This window comes from Fonsecaea multimorphosa, assembly GCF_000836435.1.
Source record: "Fonsecaea multimorphosa CBS 102226 unplaced genomic scaffold supercont1.36, whole genome shotgun sequence".
Taxonomy (NCBI): domain Eukaryota; kingdom Fungi; phylum Ascomycota; class Eurotiomycetes; order Chaetothyriales; family Herpotrichiellaceae; genus Fonsecaea; species Fonsecaea multimorphosa.
This window is the reverse complement of record NW_015971670.1, coordinates 245,777-263,455: the sequence shown is the minus strand read 5'-3', so window position 1 is coordinate 263,455 and position 17,679 is coordinate 245,777. Positions and strand designations below refer to the sequence as shown.

General features: G+C 53.5%; 7 protein-coding genes across 7 annotated transcripts; 3 read left to right on the top strand and 4 right to left on the bottom strand.

The window, feature by feature from the left end:
* Positions 1-158: 158 nt before the first annotated feature.
* On the top strand, positions 159-2,018 carry Z520_11211 (uncharacterized protein; the record flags this gene model as incomplete). The annotated part of the gene is made up of 4 exons (XM_016781700.1): positions 159-512; positions 589-823; positions 889-1,820; positions 1,932-2,018. 4 exons carry the CDS (start codon positions 159-161, stop codon positions 2,016-2,018), a joined length of 1,608 nt encoding a protein of 535 aa, XP_016627277.1.
* A 219-nt stretch (positions 2,019-2,237) lies between these two features.
* On the bottom strand, positions 2,238-3,968 carry Z520_11210 (uncharacterized protein; the record flags this gene model as incomplete). Its single annotated transcript, XM_016781699.1, has 2 exons — positions 2,238-3,752; positions 3,819-3,968. 2 exons carry the CDS (start codon positions 3,966-3,968, stop codon positions 2,238-2,240), a joined length of 1,665 nt encoding a protein of 554 aa, XP_016627276.1.
* A 313-nt stretch (positions 3,969-4,281) lies between these two features.
* Positions 4,282-6,541, top strand: Z520_11209 (uncharacterized protein; the record flags this gene model as incomplete). Its single annotated transcript, XM_016781698.1, has 4 exons — positions 4,282-4,709; positions 4,761-4,788; positions 4,841-5,296; positions 5,348-6,541. The coding sequence occupies 4 exons, from the start codon at positions 4,282-4,284 to the stop codon at positions 6,539-6,541; spliced, it is 2,106 nt and encodes a 701-aa protein (XP_016627275.1).
* A 919-nt stretch (positions 6,542-7,460) lies between these two features.
* Positions 7,461-10,019, bottom strand: Z520_11208 (uncharacterized protein; the record flags this gene model as incomplete). The annotated part of the gene is made up of 1 exon (XM_016781697.1): positions 7,461-10,019. One exon carries the CDS (start codon positions 10,017-10,019, stop codon positions 7,461-7,463), a length of 2,559 nt encoding a protein of 852 aa, XP_016627274.1.
* Positions 10,020-10,109: 90 nt separating this feature from the next.
* Positions 10,110-10,930, top strand: Z520_11207 (uncharacterized protein; the record flags this gene model as incomplete). The annotated part of the gene is made up of 2 exons (XM_016781696.1): positions 10,110-10,563; positions 10,683-10,930. 2 exons carry the CDS (start codon positions 10,110-10,112, stop codon positions 10,928-10,930), a joined length of 702 nt encoding a protein of 233 aa, XP_016627273.1.
* Positions 10,931-11,622: 692 nt separating this feature from the next.
* Positions 11,623-13,266, bottom strand: Z520_11206 (uncharacterized protein; the record flags this gene model as incomplete). The annotated part of the gene is made up of 1 exon (XM_016781695.1): positions 11,623-13,266. One exon carries the CDS (start codon positions 13,264-13,266, stop codon positions 11,623-11,625), a length of 1,644 nt encoding a protein of 547 aa, XP_016627272.1.
* Positions 13,267-15,915: 2,649 nt separating this feature from the next.
* On the bottom strand, positions 15,916-16,938 carry Z520_11205 (uncharacterized protein; the record flags this gene model as incomplete). Its single annotated transcript, XM_016781694.1, has 1 exon — positions 15,916-16,938. One exon carries the CDS (start codon positions 16,936-16,938, stop codon positions 15,916-15,918), a length of 1,023 nt encoding a protein of 340 aa, XP_016627271.1.
* Positions 16,939-17,679: the final 741 nt, after the last annotated feature.

Genomic DNA, 17,679 nt, shown 5'->3' with positions numbered 1-17,679 from the left:
TCCAAGCAATTTCCAAGCAAAAACTTGGCCTGTTCACCGCCCGCAAAGCCAGCGCAGACTTAAGCTCTTTTGGCTGGAAATCAGCCTCTGCTGCCTTAGTTTCCTTCTCCGGGTGAACGCCTTGTTTGGACGACGAGTTCCCCCTTCACTATTTCACCATGGCGATGTCAACGCCGCTGACTCAGCAGGCTGTCTCGCCCGTCTATCTGCTCGTTGGCGGTCTCGTCGCTGTTCTTCTCTATCTCTTCATCCAGAGCAAGAGGGCAGGACTAGACCATATCCCGGGACCGTGGCTGGCCAAATATACCAATGCTTGGCGCGGGTTCCAGGCATGGCGGCTCAACCACCACAACGAGGCAGTCAACAACTACCAGATCAACATGATCGGCCGCTATGGAGACGTGGTCAGAATCGGTCCCAAGCATGTGCTGGTCTACGACCCGGAGGCTATCGACACGATCTTTGGCTTTCGAGAACGCCTTGACAAGGCAAGTACCCTACCCGGCCCTCAGGTTTTTTGTTTTGTTTGATTTGTCCTTCAGACAAGACCTCCCCCCAAAAGCTAACTCGTACTCCCGAAATCATCAGGGCCCGGGATACCAAGTTTTCGTCATGACCGGCACGGACCAGACGGCGTTGGTCAGCATCAAGGATGAGAAGACTCACGGAATCTACCGACGGCCCATCGCTCATGCGTATTCGCTGTCATCCCTCAAAGGCTACGAACCGTACATTGACGAAACGATTGAAAAGCTGATCAAGGAGCTCGACAAGCATGACGCCGACGGCACGCCCATCAACATGACCCGTTGGCTTCAATACTGTGAGTCCCCACCGTATCGCCTCACTGGCACCAGCCATCAGTATCTGACTTTTTAAACACCTTAGGGGCTTTCGACGTCATGTCCAAGATCTCGTTCGGCGAGCCGCTCGGGTTCCTGGACCACGGGTACGACTTCAACGGCATGATCCAGGCGCAGCGGGAGAACTTCCGGTACATCAGCGTGGCCAACAACTTCCCGCTGCTCGACACACTGACGAAGCGCAACCCGCTGTTGAAGTGGGTCACCAAGAAGCCGAGCATGTTCTTCACGTTTGCGCGGCGGGTGGTCAGCGAGCGGCTGGCGCAGGCGTCGTCCAAGGACCCGCAGGACGCCGAGTTCGAGGCGCAGTCGCGGCGGCACCAGGACCTGCTGGGCAGCTTCATCGCGGCGCGCAAGGCGTACCCGCTCATGACGGACCTGCGCATCACGCACCTGACGGCGACCAACGTGCTGGCCGGGGCCAACAACAGCGCCCGCGCCATGGACGCCACCATCCACTGGCTCGTGGAGCACCCGGAGGCGCAGGAGCGGCTGCACGCCGAGATCCGCAGCGTCAACATGGCGGCCATGAAGCAGACCGACACCGAGGGCCCCGCGGCGCTGGAACTCGCCCTGAAAATGCCCTACCTCGACGCCGTGATCCACGAGTCCTACCGCCAGTTCGGCGCCCCGGCAAACAACCTCGAGCGCGTCGCCGGTCCCTCGGGCCTCACCCTGCCCAATGGTGGCGTACACCTACCTCCCGGGACGGTCGTCGCCATGAACGCCGCATCCATGGCCATGCTGCCGCACATCTTCGGCAAGGATGCCCGCGCCTTCAACCCAGAGCGCTGGCTGCAGCAACCGGGCGAGTCCGAGGAAGAGTTCCACAACCGCAAGATCCGCATGCACCGCTCCATGCTGGTCTTTGGCCACGGCAGCCGCAGCTGCATCGGCAAGAACATTGTCCAGCTCGAGCTGTACAAGATCTGGGCCACGCTGTTGAGGATCTACAAGGTGAGTTTTCCCTTTCCCCTCCGAATCTCTGGTCAATCCTTCCCGTCTTTATGGTCCTTGAACTACCGAGATATGTGTGTGGCTAACCAACATTCCTATAACAACCAACAGTTTGAACCCGCCCAAGTCAAGCTCCACCAGGTCATGACCATCCCGCGGCGCCGGGAGCAGAAGACCGAGAAGTCGGTCGAGATCTGATTAAATCCTGTGGTATCTGCGTGAACAAACATCTTGTCAGAGCATTCCATATCATGTATCAGGCTTTATTTCTTGAGGGGAGACTTCCTATACCAGAATTACAATTACAATAAGGTGTGAGTTGAGTCGTCTAGCTCTAGAGTGGATGGATCTATAATACAAAACCTTTGGGTTGCAAGGGTATAGAGAACATGAAAACCCACGCTCCTTTTCTTCTTTTCAAACATCTTGCGCGTCCTTCCGCTCGGTGATCTCTTTGGGGTTCCCAGCTTTGCCAGCCTGCTCGCCTGCGCGGACCTTCAAGCTGCGCCATTCGACAAAGACACTGCCGAGGATGGTCACCGCGCAGGTCGCCGTGATCAGGTAGAAGACGTCGACAATGGCGTCGTTGTAATCCGCAAGAAGCACCCGCAAGTCTCGTCCGCCAGCAGCCAGCAGGTTCCGCAAATTCGTGGCACCCGCCTTGGTCACGGCACTGGGGTCGACGCCCGGCAGATTTGTTGTCACCTTGGAGACGAGGCGGTTGAGGAAAATGTTCTCGGCAACCGGCACGAAGATGGCGGAGCCGAGGAAGCGGACGAACATGATGACGGCAGATCCAGTGGCTATGTCGGACTTGTCCAAAATGGTCTGGACGACGTTGAACCCTTGTTGTGCGCCGAATCCTAGACCCAGGCCCAAAAGCACCTGATAGCCGATCCACTTCGGGTGTTCGGTAGTCGCGGTAAAGGTGGACAATAGCCCGGCTCCGATGGACGTGACGACGGAGCAGAGGATGAAGAACGGCGCGTAGTAGCCCACCCGGCTGATGATGATGCCGGAGGATATGGAAGCAACGACCGAGGACAGAACCAAGGGGAGCAACATGATGCCGGATTTGACGGCGTCGACGCCCTTGATGGCTTGGAACCAGATGGGGAGATAGTACACAGTGGCCATGAGTGCGGCACCGTTGAAAAAGGAGAACCAGATGGCCGCCGCCACACTGCGCTGTTTGACGATCCGAGGAGGCACGGTGCCATCTTCTTGTTTCCAGAGTTGGATGCCCACAAAGGCAAGGCAGAGAAGAACGCAAAGCACAAGGAGAACGATGATTCGAGCGTTGTTCCACGCATATTTGGTTCCTCCCCATTGGAGAGCCAAGATCAGACAGACGATACCAGGGAAGAATACGAGGTTGCCCACTGGGTCGAGCTGCTTCAGCTTCCCGAGGAGCCCTGGAGGGCGAGCATCGAGCTTCTGATTGGAAAGGCGCAAAACGAATGTGGTGACGACAACGACCACCGCTCCAATGGGGAGGTTGATATAAAAGCACCACCTCCAGGTAACGCTATCAGTGAAGGCACCTCCGACCAGAGGGCCGATGACAGACGCAACCGCAAAGATAGCTCCAAAGGCACCCTGCCAAATCGGCCGTTGCTGCAATGGAACGGTGTGAAACATGATGACCATGACGCCTGAGAACATGCCCGAAGCTCCCAGGCCTGCAATGGCGCGACCCACGATGAAGGCTGCAGAGGTCGGAGCTGATCCGCATACTGCTGAGCCGACTTCGAACAGCACAATGCCAGAGAGGAAGACCGGTTTCACTGGGTAGAACTTGTACACCTTGCCCATGAGAAGCTGAAAGCTGCACATGGTGAGCAAGTAGGCGCTCCCATACCATCCGATATCTTCGATAGAATGGAACTCGTCGGTAATCCGTGGGATGGCAGTGGATATGATGTTTTGGTCCTGGTGTTGAGACGGCTGGTTAGCGAGGGAGGGCCCAGACTAGGACTTCAAAGAAGTTTGACTTACCAAAGTCACCAGGAATATTGAAAGATAGACAGCCAGCATGATGACGATGCGTTTCTGCATGCTAGGATATCCATCGGGTGCTCCAGGGCTCTTTTGCTGGGTCTGGTCCTCTGGACGATGTTCGCCGTCTTGGGTAGCGGTTTGCGACATGGTGGAACGAATGACTGACACTGGTTGAAAAGGAACGAATGCATGTCATGAGACACTCTAGAGTAGCCATCTCTGCAGACCTGGATACCTCACCTCTTAAGTACCTGCTTCGTTGGTCGACGCCTGTTGTGTTCGAATGGCCCCTTTTCCTTCTATTCGCGTCGCTGCTCGGGGCTCAAAAGGTCAGTTTTCGACTTCCGAGCGCCGAGGTCAAGGACCGGCCAAGTGCAAATAAACCCTCCCACTTCTGCAACAATATTATCTCTCCGACGACCGGGCATCATTCCAGGAGAGGCGAGTGTCAATATCGACTATGTCGCGACCCGTGGCCGAGGATCCAGCGGTAGCGGACGAAAATGGCAAGACTTTCTCCTGCTTGGGTTGTCGGCAGCGCAAAATCAAGTGCGACCGCCAGGCTCCGTGCTCCAACTGTGTCAAGGCGGACACACCATGCAGCTTCATTCCGCCTGTACGCGGCAAGCGGAAGAGGACAAAGCCTCCCCGGGAAGGATTGCATGCCAAGTTGAAGCGATACGAGGAGATGCTCAAGTCCTATGGCGCAAATATCGAACCATCTCTCGACAGTGATACCTCGGATGTGGAATCAGCAGCCAGGTCGGATGTGGGCATTCCCAACCATGCTGGGCCTCAAATCGAAGTTGTCCCTGGTGCTCCTGTGCCTGATGTAACCACCAGGTCAAGGCTTGTCACCAGGGAAGGCGGCTCAAGGTATTTCGACAGGTATGGTTGTGGCTTTCGCAAACTGGTGGTCGGCTACTAATGCCCCCATAGTGCTCTGTGGTCCAACTTAGGAGACAAGGTGAGACCAACGGCCGTGTTAAGCAGCTTTGCGTCTGATCAAAAGCTTCCAGTTTCGGCACCCGGACGAATACGCCCCTGATGGGCTCTTGGACGAGGCCAGCGTGAACGAATGTCCCCTCTTTCTTGGTTCGCCTTCCAGTGCCGCCAACACCTCAAGTCTTGTTGATCACTACCCTTCCGTTCAAGTCCTGCGCAAGATGAAGGATATCTATGTGGACCGAATTGATCCTCTCATGAAAATTCTGCATATCCCGACCTTCTGCTCCTCGTTGACAAACGCACTGCAACATCCGCAAGAGACGCCCAACAGCCTAAACGCGGCAATGTTTAGCTTCTGTCTAGCTACAGTCAGTGCCCTGGATGATGACGAATGTCAGAGTCTGCTGGGAGGACCGAGGCCACTCATGCTGGCGCGGTATCGAACTATGGCTCGGCAGGCATTGATAAATGCTGGACTCCTTCACACTTCAAGCCTCACGACACTCAGGGCATTTTCTTTGTTCCTTGTAAGTTGCGACACCGGGATGTTTCTATTCTCTCTACCCTAACTCAAGTAGATCGGTGTGAGAACCTCCAATCGACACGATACACAATACATCTTGTCAGGCGTGGCCGTACGACTCGCGCTCAAAATGGGTCTGCATCGGGATGGCGAGTCGCTCGGGCTGTCTCTTTTCGAAAGTGAAATGAGGCGGCGTCTCTGGTGGCACATTGTGCACATAGACTTTCGCGCCGCCGACATGCTGGGCATGAGACCGTGCCTGGATCTGTCCATTGGAGACACCAAAGTACCTTTGAATGTCGAGGACGAGGACCTCACTCCCGAAATGGTCGACCCCCCGCCCGAGCGCGACGGAATTACCTCCATCATCCTCTGCCTCGTCAGATGCGATATCATGGAGGTCCTACGCAAGCTTGCCTCACCATCGTCAAATGGTGCTTACTGGGACGTCCTCACGAGCCCTGATATCACAACCGCCCGAAAGGATGCCGTGATAAGCCACATGGAGGATCACTGGGAGAGAAAGTATCTCCGGTATTGTGATCCGTCAAATTCGCTCCATACATTTGCATCCATCATGATCAGGTCCTGCATAGCCAAGATGAGGCTCCTTGCTCACAGTCCACGACGACGGCTGGTTGGACGGCGCGTCAAAATCCCACAGGCAGAACGGGAAATTGTCTTTGCAAATGCCACAAAATTGTTGGAGTATGCCGTTCTGGTGCGAGGAAACCGGGGACTGCAAAAATACACATGGCGCATCAGCACGAGCTATCTCTGGGACACATTGCTCTGCGTCCTCATCGAGGCCCGACACCGCAAGCCGGGGCCAGAGGTGGATCGGTTGTGGCAGCTAATTGGCGTGGTGCTTTCGCAGTATCCCGAAGCTTTCAAGGAGTCCACTGGGGCTGTGTATGTTGCAATGGGTAAATGGACTTTGGAAGTTTGGGACGACTATGTCGCCGCCACCAAATCCGAGGGCCTCCCAGAACCAGTGGCGCCTGATTATATCAATGCGATCCGGCAGAGTTGGATATCTAGGTCGAAGCCTGCAGCCCTTGATCAAGACTTTGCCGGCTCCGCAAAGCTCCAGTCTGCGATGCAGGATCGAGCTCTACCCGAGCTTGGAACCCTCGACTGTTACAACTTTCCCGACCTTGTTTCCTTTGAAACGGACCCGAACGAATGGGTTCAATGGGAGCAGCTGCTTTCGGAACATAATGGCTTCGGCCAGATGGAGGACTTGTGACAAGTCATTGTGCTGCTCATGTTGACCTCACTCGAACTCGGGACACCGCACATGTCTCATCTGGGGCCATGGCGCACTTACACTGGGGTTCGATGCTGGCTTAAAGACATAAGATTTAGGAGATATGGAACAGGCGACGAGTTCATGAATGTCTTTATATCGAAACGACAAGCGAGCCCTGGCACCATCAATACCGTACCTAGCGAGCTAGGTACCTAGGTATCGAATCTGTGCAAGGCTGACAACAGCCTCGTCGTAGATTAGGAAGAGAATGCAAGAAACAAAGAGAAGAGAGGATAGAACATCAATCACAGCTCCGTGGGCTTCGCTAACCTGGGCACACCCTTGTCTGATTCATCTGATGCGAGTTCTTCTTGCATTGTCGGGTACTAGGTATTGATCGTGGGCCGACATTGGAAAAAGGATTGCATGGACAGCCACCGGGAACACTAGCTGACAATGCTAGACGGAAAGGGAGGCGCTGGAATATAGCCAACAAGAAGGCAAGAAGACGTTTAAAGTCGACAAAGTTAATACATTGAATAGTCGACTGACCCAACCGTTTCTCGTCCTCTCACCACGACCCTCGAAGCCATGCTCAACCGAGATCGACTCGAGCCAGTTCCGCCCATTGCCATGTCAGCGCTGCGCAAGGATCTGCCCATCACTGCAAAGCACACCCTTCACTCCTGATTTCGGATATATATGTACGAGAGCTGGAGTGTCGTGGTGAGGAAGAAGCATCGTTCCAGTGTTGTCGTGTACTTCACGATCAGGTCCAGTGGATGAATAGGCGTCAGTAGGACATATCTCCTTTTTGGTCTCCCTCCCACCATGGAATGCTTGTGACAGCGGCATGAATACTCAGAGTACTGAGCACATGTTCCCTATAGTCCCTTCTCCTCAAGAATGAGCTCCGTCAGTCCTCATCGTCATCTCCACCCAATCCGGCGTTCTTCCTCATCATGGCAACGTCGTCTTCAAGATCTTGGATCTTTCTCGCCAATTTCTTTTTCAAGATGGCATTCGTCGTTTTCTTGAGCAATTCCCTCTGCTCTGATATTTTGTTCTGCATGTCCTCGATTCTCTCCATGGCTTGTCGCTTGTTTTCATCGCCCTCCTTCTCGGCATCGTCGCGGTCTTCATCTTCGTCACCCGCATCTTCGTCTTCGTCCTCGTCAGAGGAAGCTTCTGGCGCTTCTGCTGAGACGGGGGTATGTGCTGCCGTCATAGACGGGGACGCTGATGTGCTAGTTACTGCGAAAGATGAGTCGCCGCCCGCTTCAGGAGGATGCAAGGTACTCCGAGCTTGTGCGGCAGTGTCTGTGGAAGGAGCGGCATCCTCGTCAAAGAACATGCGCTCAAGCGCATCGAGATCCTCTTGACCCACTTCCTCCTGGACAGGAGTCTCAGTAAGCATGGGTGTTTCTACCATAGAACCATGCACACCGGGCGGTATGTCGAAGTAATCCTCTGGTTCGCCCTCTGCATCTTCGTCTTCTTCCAGTTCGGTGCTGTATCCTTGTTCGTCGAGGCGCGGATCATGGTCCAGAAGTTGATACTTGGAGCTGAGGGCCGCCTTGTCCGCCTCGAGGAGAGCATGCACTCTCCGCTCAACCGCTTCAATATCATCCACACGAGCCCGTTTTGTCCTTGCAAAACGCCTCTTCCGTACCCATTTCATGGGGGCAGTGATGCCATGAGCATACTGATAAGTCTTGGGGTCAACATCTTCGGGGAGGGGATAGTTCCTGGCTTCCTCCTCGTTGTTGCAGCGGCCAAGCACCAATAGCATCTGGCAAATGTCTATGCTCTTGATCCAACCTTTCTTGTCCCAGGATTTCATTCCCTCAATGATGCATGGGAGATCTACCAGGGTGGTGGCGTACTTGTGGTCCTTGATCTGCAAAATCCCTCTCCTGCCTAGTGTATCGAGCATTCTTAGATTGACGTGTGCACCTCTCGCCAGTACCTGACTCGCTGTCCCGTCCTCGATCACTTTTCGCAAGTAATCACAATCCTCCCCAGGTTGCATTCGCAGAACAAAGCCTTCGTGTATGACTGGATCGACTTCACGGCCAACAAGCGTCTCGCCTTTGTCGTTCTGATATTCGCTCTCGAGTTCCGAGTCGTAGCCTACACCCAATGGTCGCTTGGGGATCTTGCCTTTGATTTTGAAAGCCAGGTGTGCTGTCCCCGTGGTTTTGGGTGCAGCTGCAGGAGTAGATAGGGAGGATTTCTTGAACGTGAGTTTTCGAAGTGCGGCCGGTTTGGGCGGTGCTGGGGCTGGCCGACTTCCTTCACCATCATCCTCGCCTGCGCGTGAGTCGCGTTTGCGTTTCTTGGAGGAGGAGCCCGGTGTTTCGGCGGGGGTATCTGTGTCTTTCTTCTTTTTCTTTGGCTTTTGAGCATCTTCAGGGGCAGTCCGAGGAGTGGTTGTGCCTGGGAGTTTGAGCTTGATGGATGGTGTCCTAACAGCACTTTGAGGTGTAGGGGTCTGCACTGGTGCAGGTTGAACTCCTCCAGCTTGAGAGGTTGCAGGTTTACTGGGGAACTTGAGTTTCAAGGATGGGCGCTTCACCTTGTCCGGGGGTGGAAAGGGTGCGTCCGCCATCTCGGAATCGTCGTTGTCGTTGTCGCTGCCGCTGTCGATTACAGGGCCACTTTCGTAGGAGGGAGAGGGAGGGTCATTCTCCTCGTTGGAATTACAGGGAACAGGAGAATCGTCGAGGAAGTGCTGGACTTCAGGCTCTAGTCTGACGGTAACAGATTTGTGTCTGCATTTCGTGACTGTTGATCCGTGATGGCTCTTTCTCACACCGGAAGATGGATCAGGCTTCAGGATAGATTTGGCTTGACGTTGTTGACGGTGGGCTGGACTGTGTAGACGGCTTTTGGGTTTGACTGGGGGAAGCTTGAGGGCTTTGCTCTCGCCATGCTTTGGCGCCTGATTCGCGGTGGTGGGGGGCTCGTCATTGGGTGCATCTGCCTCGCGAGGCGCCTGTGGTCGTGGGGCTGTGGCGATCCGGTTGTCAGCCGCCGCCGCCACTATAGGCGTTGCCGCCTGCTGGCAGGTGTCGTTATTGGTGAAGCCTTGAATGCCTGGGGAGCCTGGGGCTGTTGGCGGTGCAGCTCCATTGGCGGCAGCCCCGGGAAGCGGCATGCCATTTGACTTTGGCGAATTCTCTTCCGCACCATCTTGTACTTGTAGTTCTCGATTCGTCGCCTCTTCCTTCTTGATAAACGGGTTGTGGTATTGAACAGCGTCTCTCAGCGTGACTGGCCATCGAAACAGCAACTCAGGCCTGAGTCCAAGTCGCACAAAGGACGCTGATGGTGAATCAGGCAGCCGGTAGTGTTCCAGCTTTTTGCGCTTCACCCACCTCACCAGCGGGTTTGGAACTGGATTTGGATAAGCACGAAGAGCTGGATCTGCGACGGGCGCTGGATTTGCCTTCTCTCGTGATGACCTAGCCATCTTGACTATCTTTCTCGTGGAGTCTGCTTGAGCCACGAAAAAAATCTGTTCTATGTTTTGAGCAGAAACGCGTCAAGCCAGGCAGTGACAATGACTTCAGCCGACCTTCACACCGCGCTTTTACGCCCGGCAGTCCTCCAGATCCTGCGCGCCGCTGGCTTCAGCTCCGCGCGACCTGTTGTGATCGATACCGTCACGGATCTCGCAGCTCGCTACCTCCTCTTACTAGCGTCATCGACCGCTCAAAACGCGTTCAATACGCACAACACCTTCACGCCGACTATTCAGGATGTGAGACTTGCGCTGACCCAGGCCGGGGCGTTGACGCCGCAGATGAACACCGTGGAGGAGAGCTTGAGAGGCGATGTGGAGATTGTGGAGGGAGTGTGGGTTCCGTTCGAGGATTTACGAGGAGTCGAGGGGTTCGTGAACTGGGCGTATGCACCAGTCAATAAGGAGATTAGGAGGATCGCTGGCTTTGGTGATGATGTGAACGTAGAGGAGATTGCAGCAGGCTTGGACGAGCAAGAGGATTATGTTTCTGGTAAGTTCTCGGTCAGCTTGATCGTTCTTTTGGAATCGCAGAGAGGTGTGCTTGCGAAAGTGCGGCAGTCATGTGGTGGTGACAGAAATGTGAACTGACTTGTCGTTCGCCTTGAGCAGCGTTGAAGAAGCGCCACAGCAAAACCGGCGAAGAAGTTCGCTATCAGGGCACCGTTCTCGGCAAGGATACAGAATTGCAAACCGTGTCAATCGTGGGCGGCCCTGCTGCTTCGATTGCAGAATGGGCGCAAAAGTCTTTGGCCAGTAGGCGAACTTCTTCCAACCTGCGCCCTGGACAGGAAGAGGGTGCCACCCCAGCGACATCTGGCATCAGCAGTGCACCACTCACTCCGATTGAGTCCGAATGAAAGGGAGCTAGACGTTGGCATTGCCATCCATTTCAAAATCAAATCGTTCAGGTGCGGCAGACTTCACTGCTGAGTTGATATCACCCCTGAGAAGAGTCCAACCTCGCACAAATACAAGTGAGCACAATACCAGGCCCAAGATCCAATCTACATGTCCAGATTGGTAGCGACATCACGAAGCGCCGAGGCCGCAAGCCTTTCTCCCTGGGCCGGAAAAGACATGTATTGGATGAAGACATTCATGGAGGCTGATTCCAGCGTCGGTTCCCGAGCAGAATTGAACAACTACATTTCGCGGAGGCAATGGAACCAAGGAGCGCAGCATATTACACCACAAAGACCAGGACAGATCCCCCATCCGAGCGGCTGATATGGGACACATGAGTCGCTTACTGAAATAGAAAGAGAAACGTCAGATTGGTGCCATCGAACAGCAATCTGCACAACTTGAAAGGGGACTTGAACAGATCCCATTCTCAACAAGGATAATCATTAAATTGGCCAAAAAGTATCTGATCATAGATATTACACTATGCTTCACCCCAAACCATCCTTTCAAAGGACTCGACACAGTTCAAATGGCGAACCAACTGATAACAGAACCCGTTAGATGCACTCCTCGAACCAGTGGGTGATATAATCGCAGACTCCCGTTCGTATTCCTGATGTCCTTTCTTCCGCTGAAGACATAATCAATTCTCCTCCTCCATCTTCGCCCAGGCAGCCATCCTCTTCGGGGGAATGACAACACGATGTCCCACCGACGACGACGAAGGGCTCGTCGCGGCATTGTCGTAGCCAGACTCAGAGGCAGATAGCGCCGCGGGACCAAAATGCGTGACGAATGTCGTCAAAACGCTCCCGTCGCCGAGGGTGCTTATTGCGAACCAATCGCCTGTTGTCGGGGTTGCCGTGCCATTGGTCTGCTGGTTGGGTGATGGAGAAATGGCTGTAGACATCATGGCTGAGGGAGAAGCAAGAGAGGTAATTGTGGAACTATCTACTGCAGGCGATGTTTCTGTCGAGGAAGTAGGTGACGTTTCAATGGTAGCATTAGGAGAGCTGAGCGCTGTTGGTTGAGACACACTCCCCAGGCTGCCCGTCGACGTGGAGGTACTGTTCGCTGTGTTGAAATTGCCATTCCAGGTTGAGGCTGAGGGCCCGGTATAGTTCCAGTTCTCCCATATGTACGAAGGTGTCCAGGCACATGGTGTTCTTTTTGTGGCATTGGTCCAGTGCGGAGACGAGGTTATACTCGCTGGTGGAAGACCCGAGCTGCCGCTAACAGCTGTCGTTGTAGTGGCGGTCGCATTGAATAATCCTGTTGTATTTGAATTGCTAGGCGCCATTGCTGTGCTGGATGCAGTTGCATTAATAGGAAATGAAGAGACTGGCGGAATGGGAGAGATTGACGTCCAGGTTTCATTACCAGCTAACGACGTCGTGAGTGAGGGTGTAAATGACTCTGACGCTGTAACGGAGGCTCCTTGGGTTTCCGAGTTAATTGTGGATAATGAATTCGATATAGCTGAAATGATAGATGAATTGGAAGATGATGGCGTTGGAGCCAGTGGTTGACTGGTCGAAACAATGCTTGTCATGTTGTCGCCTATCACAATGGTCATGGTGATAGCTGAAGACTCTGCTGTCCATACTGAACCGGTCTCAGAGCCTGTGCCACTCAGCGGTGTCGTGCCTTGGCCAGAGGTCATAGATGAGGTATGATTACGCCATTCTGGGACAGTTGCTGTCATTGTGATCTCCTCTGGTGGTAGAGTTATTGGAGAAGGTGTAATTGGCGCCGGAGTGGCCTCTATCGTGATAGTGATCACAGTGCCACCGCCTTCTGGCGAGGTGTCCGTTTCAACCGGTGGGGTGTATCCCCAAGCTGGCGAGGAGATGTTGGTCGACAATGGACCATCAGTAGGCCGCCCTGTCGCCCATGCCGGGATCGTGCCGTTGTGTGGGCCGCAACTTGAGCCAGATATAGAGGAACAAGAGAAATTGAATGGAGGGAAGGACCAAATCGTTGCAGTGGACAGAAGTGTTGTGGTAGACATTGATGAGGTATTGGAAGTCCCTGATGCGATTATTCCATTTGTAATAGAAGTGCTCTCAGCCGACGCGATTGTTATATTGCTGGCAAGAGAGTTGGTTGATGTAGGTGCGATATTGCTGGTGGTAGATGTCACGTTAACGGACAACGAGCTTGTTGAAGAGGTTGGAATTCCGCTGATGGCTGAAATCGCCGTCTCATTTGAGGAAGACGAGGTTGTGACAAGTGTGCTCTGCTCCGGACTGATGCTGAAGCTGGTAGGAGCCGCACCTGGAACCATCCATGATCCAGAATGCTCAGTTGCCCAAGGTGGCGGACCATTGGTGTCGTTCCCATAGAACCACGGATGGGTTTCGTTGTTGCAACGGCGGACGAGCCGGTTATGCACAACTTACTCTCTGTCAGCAACCATATAACGGGGAGTTGGATGTCAGAGGAAACAAACCTGGACGCTGCTCTGCAGATATCAGCACAAAGCCTGCAAGGCTGATAAAAAGAGTGACTAGAACGCTCCTCATTATGTAAAGCAACCTCAATTGTCCAGGCGTAAAGCTGCCTCTAGAAAGAAATGAATGTGCTTTCGACAGACAACTTTATATTGCTCACAGGATGGAGCTCCTGGAAGCTTCTTCGACACGGTGCATGGAGCCCCTTTGCCGCAATGAACTTCTTCATCAGCGTCTTTGCGGAGGATCATGATATGATAGAGATGCGCGACAGTCATCCGTAATCTCGCGTGGAAGTTCTTGTCCGCAAGTGGAGCAAATATATTCCAAAAAGGCCTCTTTTTGTTTCTGTCATATTCATCACGGCGACGTGCTTCATCCCCAGTCTCAAGAAAAAGAGTCGCATGTCGAGCGGCAAAACGGTAGCGGGAGCGGCTGCACTATACCGTCAGGAGCTTTTGGTTATGTCGACTGGAAATCCATCAAGCACGCATTTGAAAGTCCAAGTTGGCACTATCGTGGCGGACACTGTTGTCAGTAACGCCATCTAGTGGCATTGACATGAGCATCAATCAACCGACTCGGATGCTTGACCGCATCACTTGTGGAGGCAGTTGTTTTTGACCTCGGAGAAGTACATGGGGATGCGGACAACCTGCGGCGGTTCCTGGCATCAGCAAGATGTCGTGCACTTCCCCCTCGGCCTGATGTAGGACAGCCTCGTGATAGGAATGAAGGAAGTGGGCTGAGGAAAGCGGGTTTGGAGCTGATCACCACTTGGTCTGCTTCAAATGCTGGCATCTCGAGACTTGTAGAGACATAAACGTGAAGAACGCTTGGCTGCACGGGCCACAATCTAGTAACCACATATCATGCAGCTATGCATGGCGCAGAGATCGCTGGTTTCGAATGGACTTGGTCGAAACCGCCTTCCCAGATTTGTGCCACCTGGGGCGAAGGCTGCCGCTGCAAGGGCACGGCCCATGCAGCCACCCACATGTGAGATTGACACATCATGAGTCCGACGGTACGACTTTCCTTCTTTTGCGATGTTTTAGCTGTACACATGATAAATCGTGACGGAAGGGCGGGTGATTAATCTTAGTATCGGCTCAGATGTTGAAGCAGGGTGGTTGAAGACTGGGTTGATGATACCCAACAAGGCGTTCAAACAAAGAACGAGTTGTTCTCAAGCTTTCAAACATTTCCACGGGCCTTAGGTCGGCATTTGCCGTCACCGCTGTCGCGAGGCGCATAGCACTTGCGCACTGCCGCGTTGCTGTGATAGCTCCAGCGTCATGCGAGAAGTTCAGCGCCAGTGAGCTGCTGCGAGAAGCTTCCACAGTGACGAGCCTACGAGGCTGCCGGCACATTTTTGGCACATAGACTTGGGATGCAAGTGGTAACAAAAGCTCCGGCTGCCAAAACACATCGCGCAGACCCCTTTCTGGCGTATCAGCGATGAGGTCCGCCAGAGGTGTGTTCGAAGATTGATGACTGTCCGTCATGGGGTGCTTTGCACGCTCATAGCAAGGTAGTGCAAAGGAGTAACGCCTTTTCTGAAGGAACCACGGTGCTAGCGCCATTGTCACAGATGACTGATTCTGTATATTGGTAGGCTGCGAAGGCTTGTCCGTAAACTTGCGAAGGTTAGATTCCAGCCATGATTTTGATCCTCTGCACGTTCTTAGATAGTGCGCTATCATTGAAACAGCAGGTCTTTCGAGATAATAGTGAGTTGAGAAGAGTCGGGGCGTGATTGTTCGGAAGATCAATGAGACAAGGTATCAGAAATGGACGCAAGTCGGGGGAAGAATCGGCCATCTTGATCCTCGTGTTGATCGCCGCCGAGAACGGACCTGGCTAGCGAGGCGAATACGAGGAAGTGGTGGAGACTATGTGATCGACCTTCTGTAATCAATTCCTTCACACTTGGGGAAAGAAACGAAGAACAAGAATGACACCCTCTGCAAGCACTGCATGTGCGTCGCAAAGGAAAATGTTTGCAAAGAAGCAGCTTCTTCTTGCACATCATCCCTGCCTGTTTGGTCGGCCTGCAGCTGGACTCAACTCACTCTTGCTCAAGCCGGGAAGCTAGTTGCTAGCACAAGAAATAAACAGCACGATCTGATGCTTTGCGTAAGGGAGACCAGTGTTGAAATATGACTACTCAGCCATTATGTAGGATACAGCGACCTGTCGAGGCACATCCCCAGCCTACTAGTTAGTGACATTGGAAAAGGGGGTTAAGGCACGCGGCAGGTCAAGTTGGAAGCACAAGGCACGGACAGAAGTCTGGGTGTAGAAGAGGGCTCTCAATGGATTTCGACACCCTGTGGCTAGTGTATACAAAGCCCGTCTCACCGTCCAGCACGATATTGTAATAAACCAGTATCCTCTTGTCCTCGCAAACTCCTCGGCGCCACTGCCACCCTCGTGAACCTCATTGAATCCTCACTGACTCCGCTGTCTCATACCGAACCTCAAGTAAGGGGAATTGGCAAAGGTCCCGCCAGCGTCGCCTTGGTCAAGTCATCGACATTGGTCGCCGTGTTTTGGTTTGTCAGTGCCGCGAATGCAATCCCAAACATTCCCGGTTGCACATCCGCATGCAGTTCGTCGCCCTGCTGGGTCACGGCAGTGTATGCAGGAACATTGTTTTGGTTAACCCACGCCATGTAGAGGGGACCCGAGTTCCAGTTTTGAGGGAGCATGTTTGGTTGGCCGACCTTGAAGATCAATTTTCCAGGAGCACTGGGGTTTGCAAATGACGGGCCACCATAGCCGACAATCCCCAGATCAGGAAAGACAGGCAGATTGGTGAGCGATGAGGGCAGATTGGGGCATGAGTTTCCGACGATAAAGTCAAGAGCCAAGTTGTAAGCCCAAGGGGCACTAATTTTCGTCTCGAATGTGGTGGGATTGGGGATCTCGTTCGCGGTGAGGCGGAAAAAGGCGTCGTGTCGAGACTCAACAGGAAGAATCGAGGCGACAGTGGCCTCCAGGCCAGGGTCACTCGTCGAGAGACCATCCGCAAGGGCGATCAAAGCGCCAATGCCAACAGTGGTGATGATGTTCCCCAGTGCTAGGAAGCTGGTCTCATCCGTCGTGGGGAAGTTGTACTCGCATGGGGCGACATCCTGGGCGCCATTTGCTTGCAGCAAACCCACAATGGAAGCAACATGCACCTCCTCTTGAGCAGCAATGTGCGAGACCACGACCATATTGCTCACACCGTTCGTCTGTCCTCCAGTTCCCCATTGTGTATAGTTCATCAGTCCCTCTTGAAAGAAAGCCGACTCCAGATTCTCCAAAAAGTTAGCCAGCTGGAAATTGCCAATCCCAGATTGGGAGACATGAGGGGTGCCAGGTTGGTTTGGCAGGCCACCACCCGCCTGCTGGGCGATATTAGGAGGTAGGTTGGTACCAGTCACCACTGGAGCAGGTGCTGCAAGAACAGATTTGGCGAAGAAAGAAAGAGCGACAGGAACGAAAAGGGACGACATGGCTGCGACTGTGTAGGAAAGAAAACTTGCTTGAGACCCGCACGAAAGAATTGAAAGATGCAGCGCAGAGTGTAAGAAATCGAGAATCGGGGGTTCAGAAGGGGACAGCCATGTGTTATACGGCCACCATCGCCAGCGTGAGGAGGCTGTTCGTGAGGCAATCTGCTGGGCCGTAAGCACTACCAAAACGGGCGGCATCAACCCCCGGTCGAGGATCATTCTCAGCCACATGGACTGATAACAAAATGGACCTGCTGTAGGTCCGCAGGCTTTTCATCGCATACTAGCCATCAACAACTCAAGTGATATTGCTCGTCTCATCGGTCAAGAATCGCAGTACACAACCCGGGTCCTTCAACCCGTTTGCAATTCTCAGGCGTTGAACAAGAAGAACCCATCTAAGAGTAATCGGAAACGAACAAGCGCCAGAAAGGGAAATATCCAGGTACGATGCAGCGGCGGGGGGCGGTTGGAAGGTTAATTCAGCTCGGGGGCTGCGAGGATGTAAGCGATTGATGGAGAGGCTTTCTCGGAGACAAGCTTCGGTAAGCACTTGCAGTTCAAAGCTTCAGCTCGAGAGCTAGAGGGAAAGGGTTCGACTGTGTCAGCAACTCCATTTTTAGAGCAACGCGGCCTCTGAAGGGCAAAAAGGGGGCGAAAATCTAGGTGTAAGATGCGAAAGCAGTAGTTGCGGCTGAGATCTTGAGTTATGGCAAAAGGTGCAAATACGCCAAGCTAAAT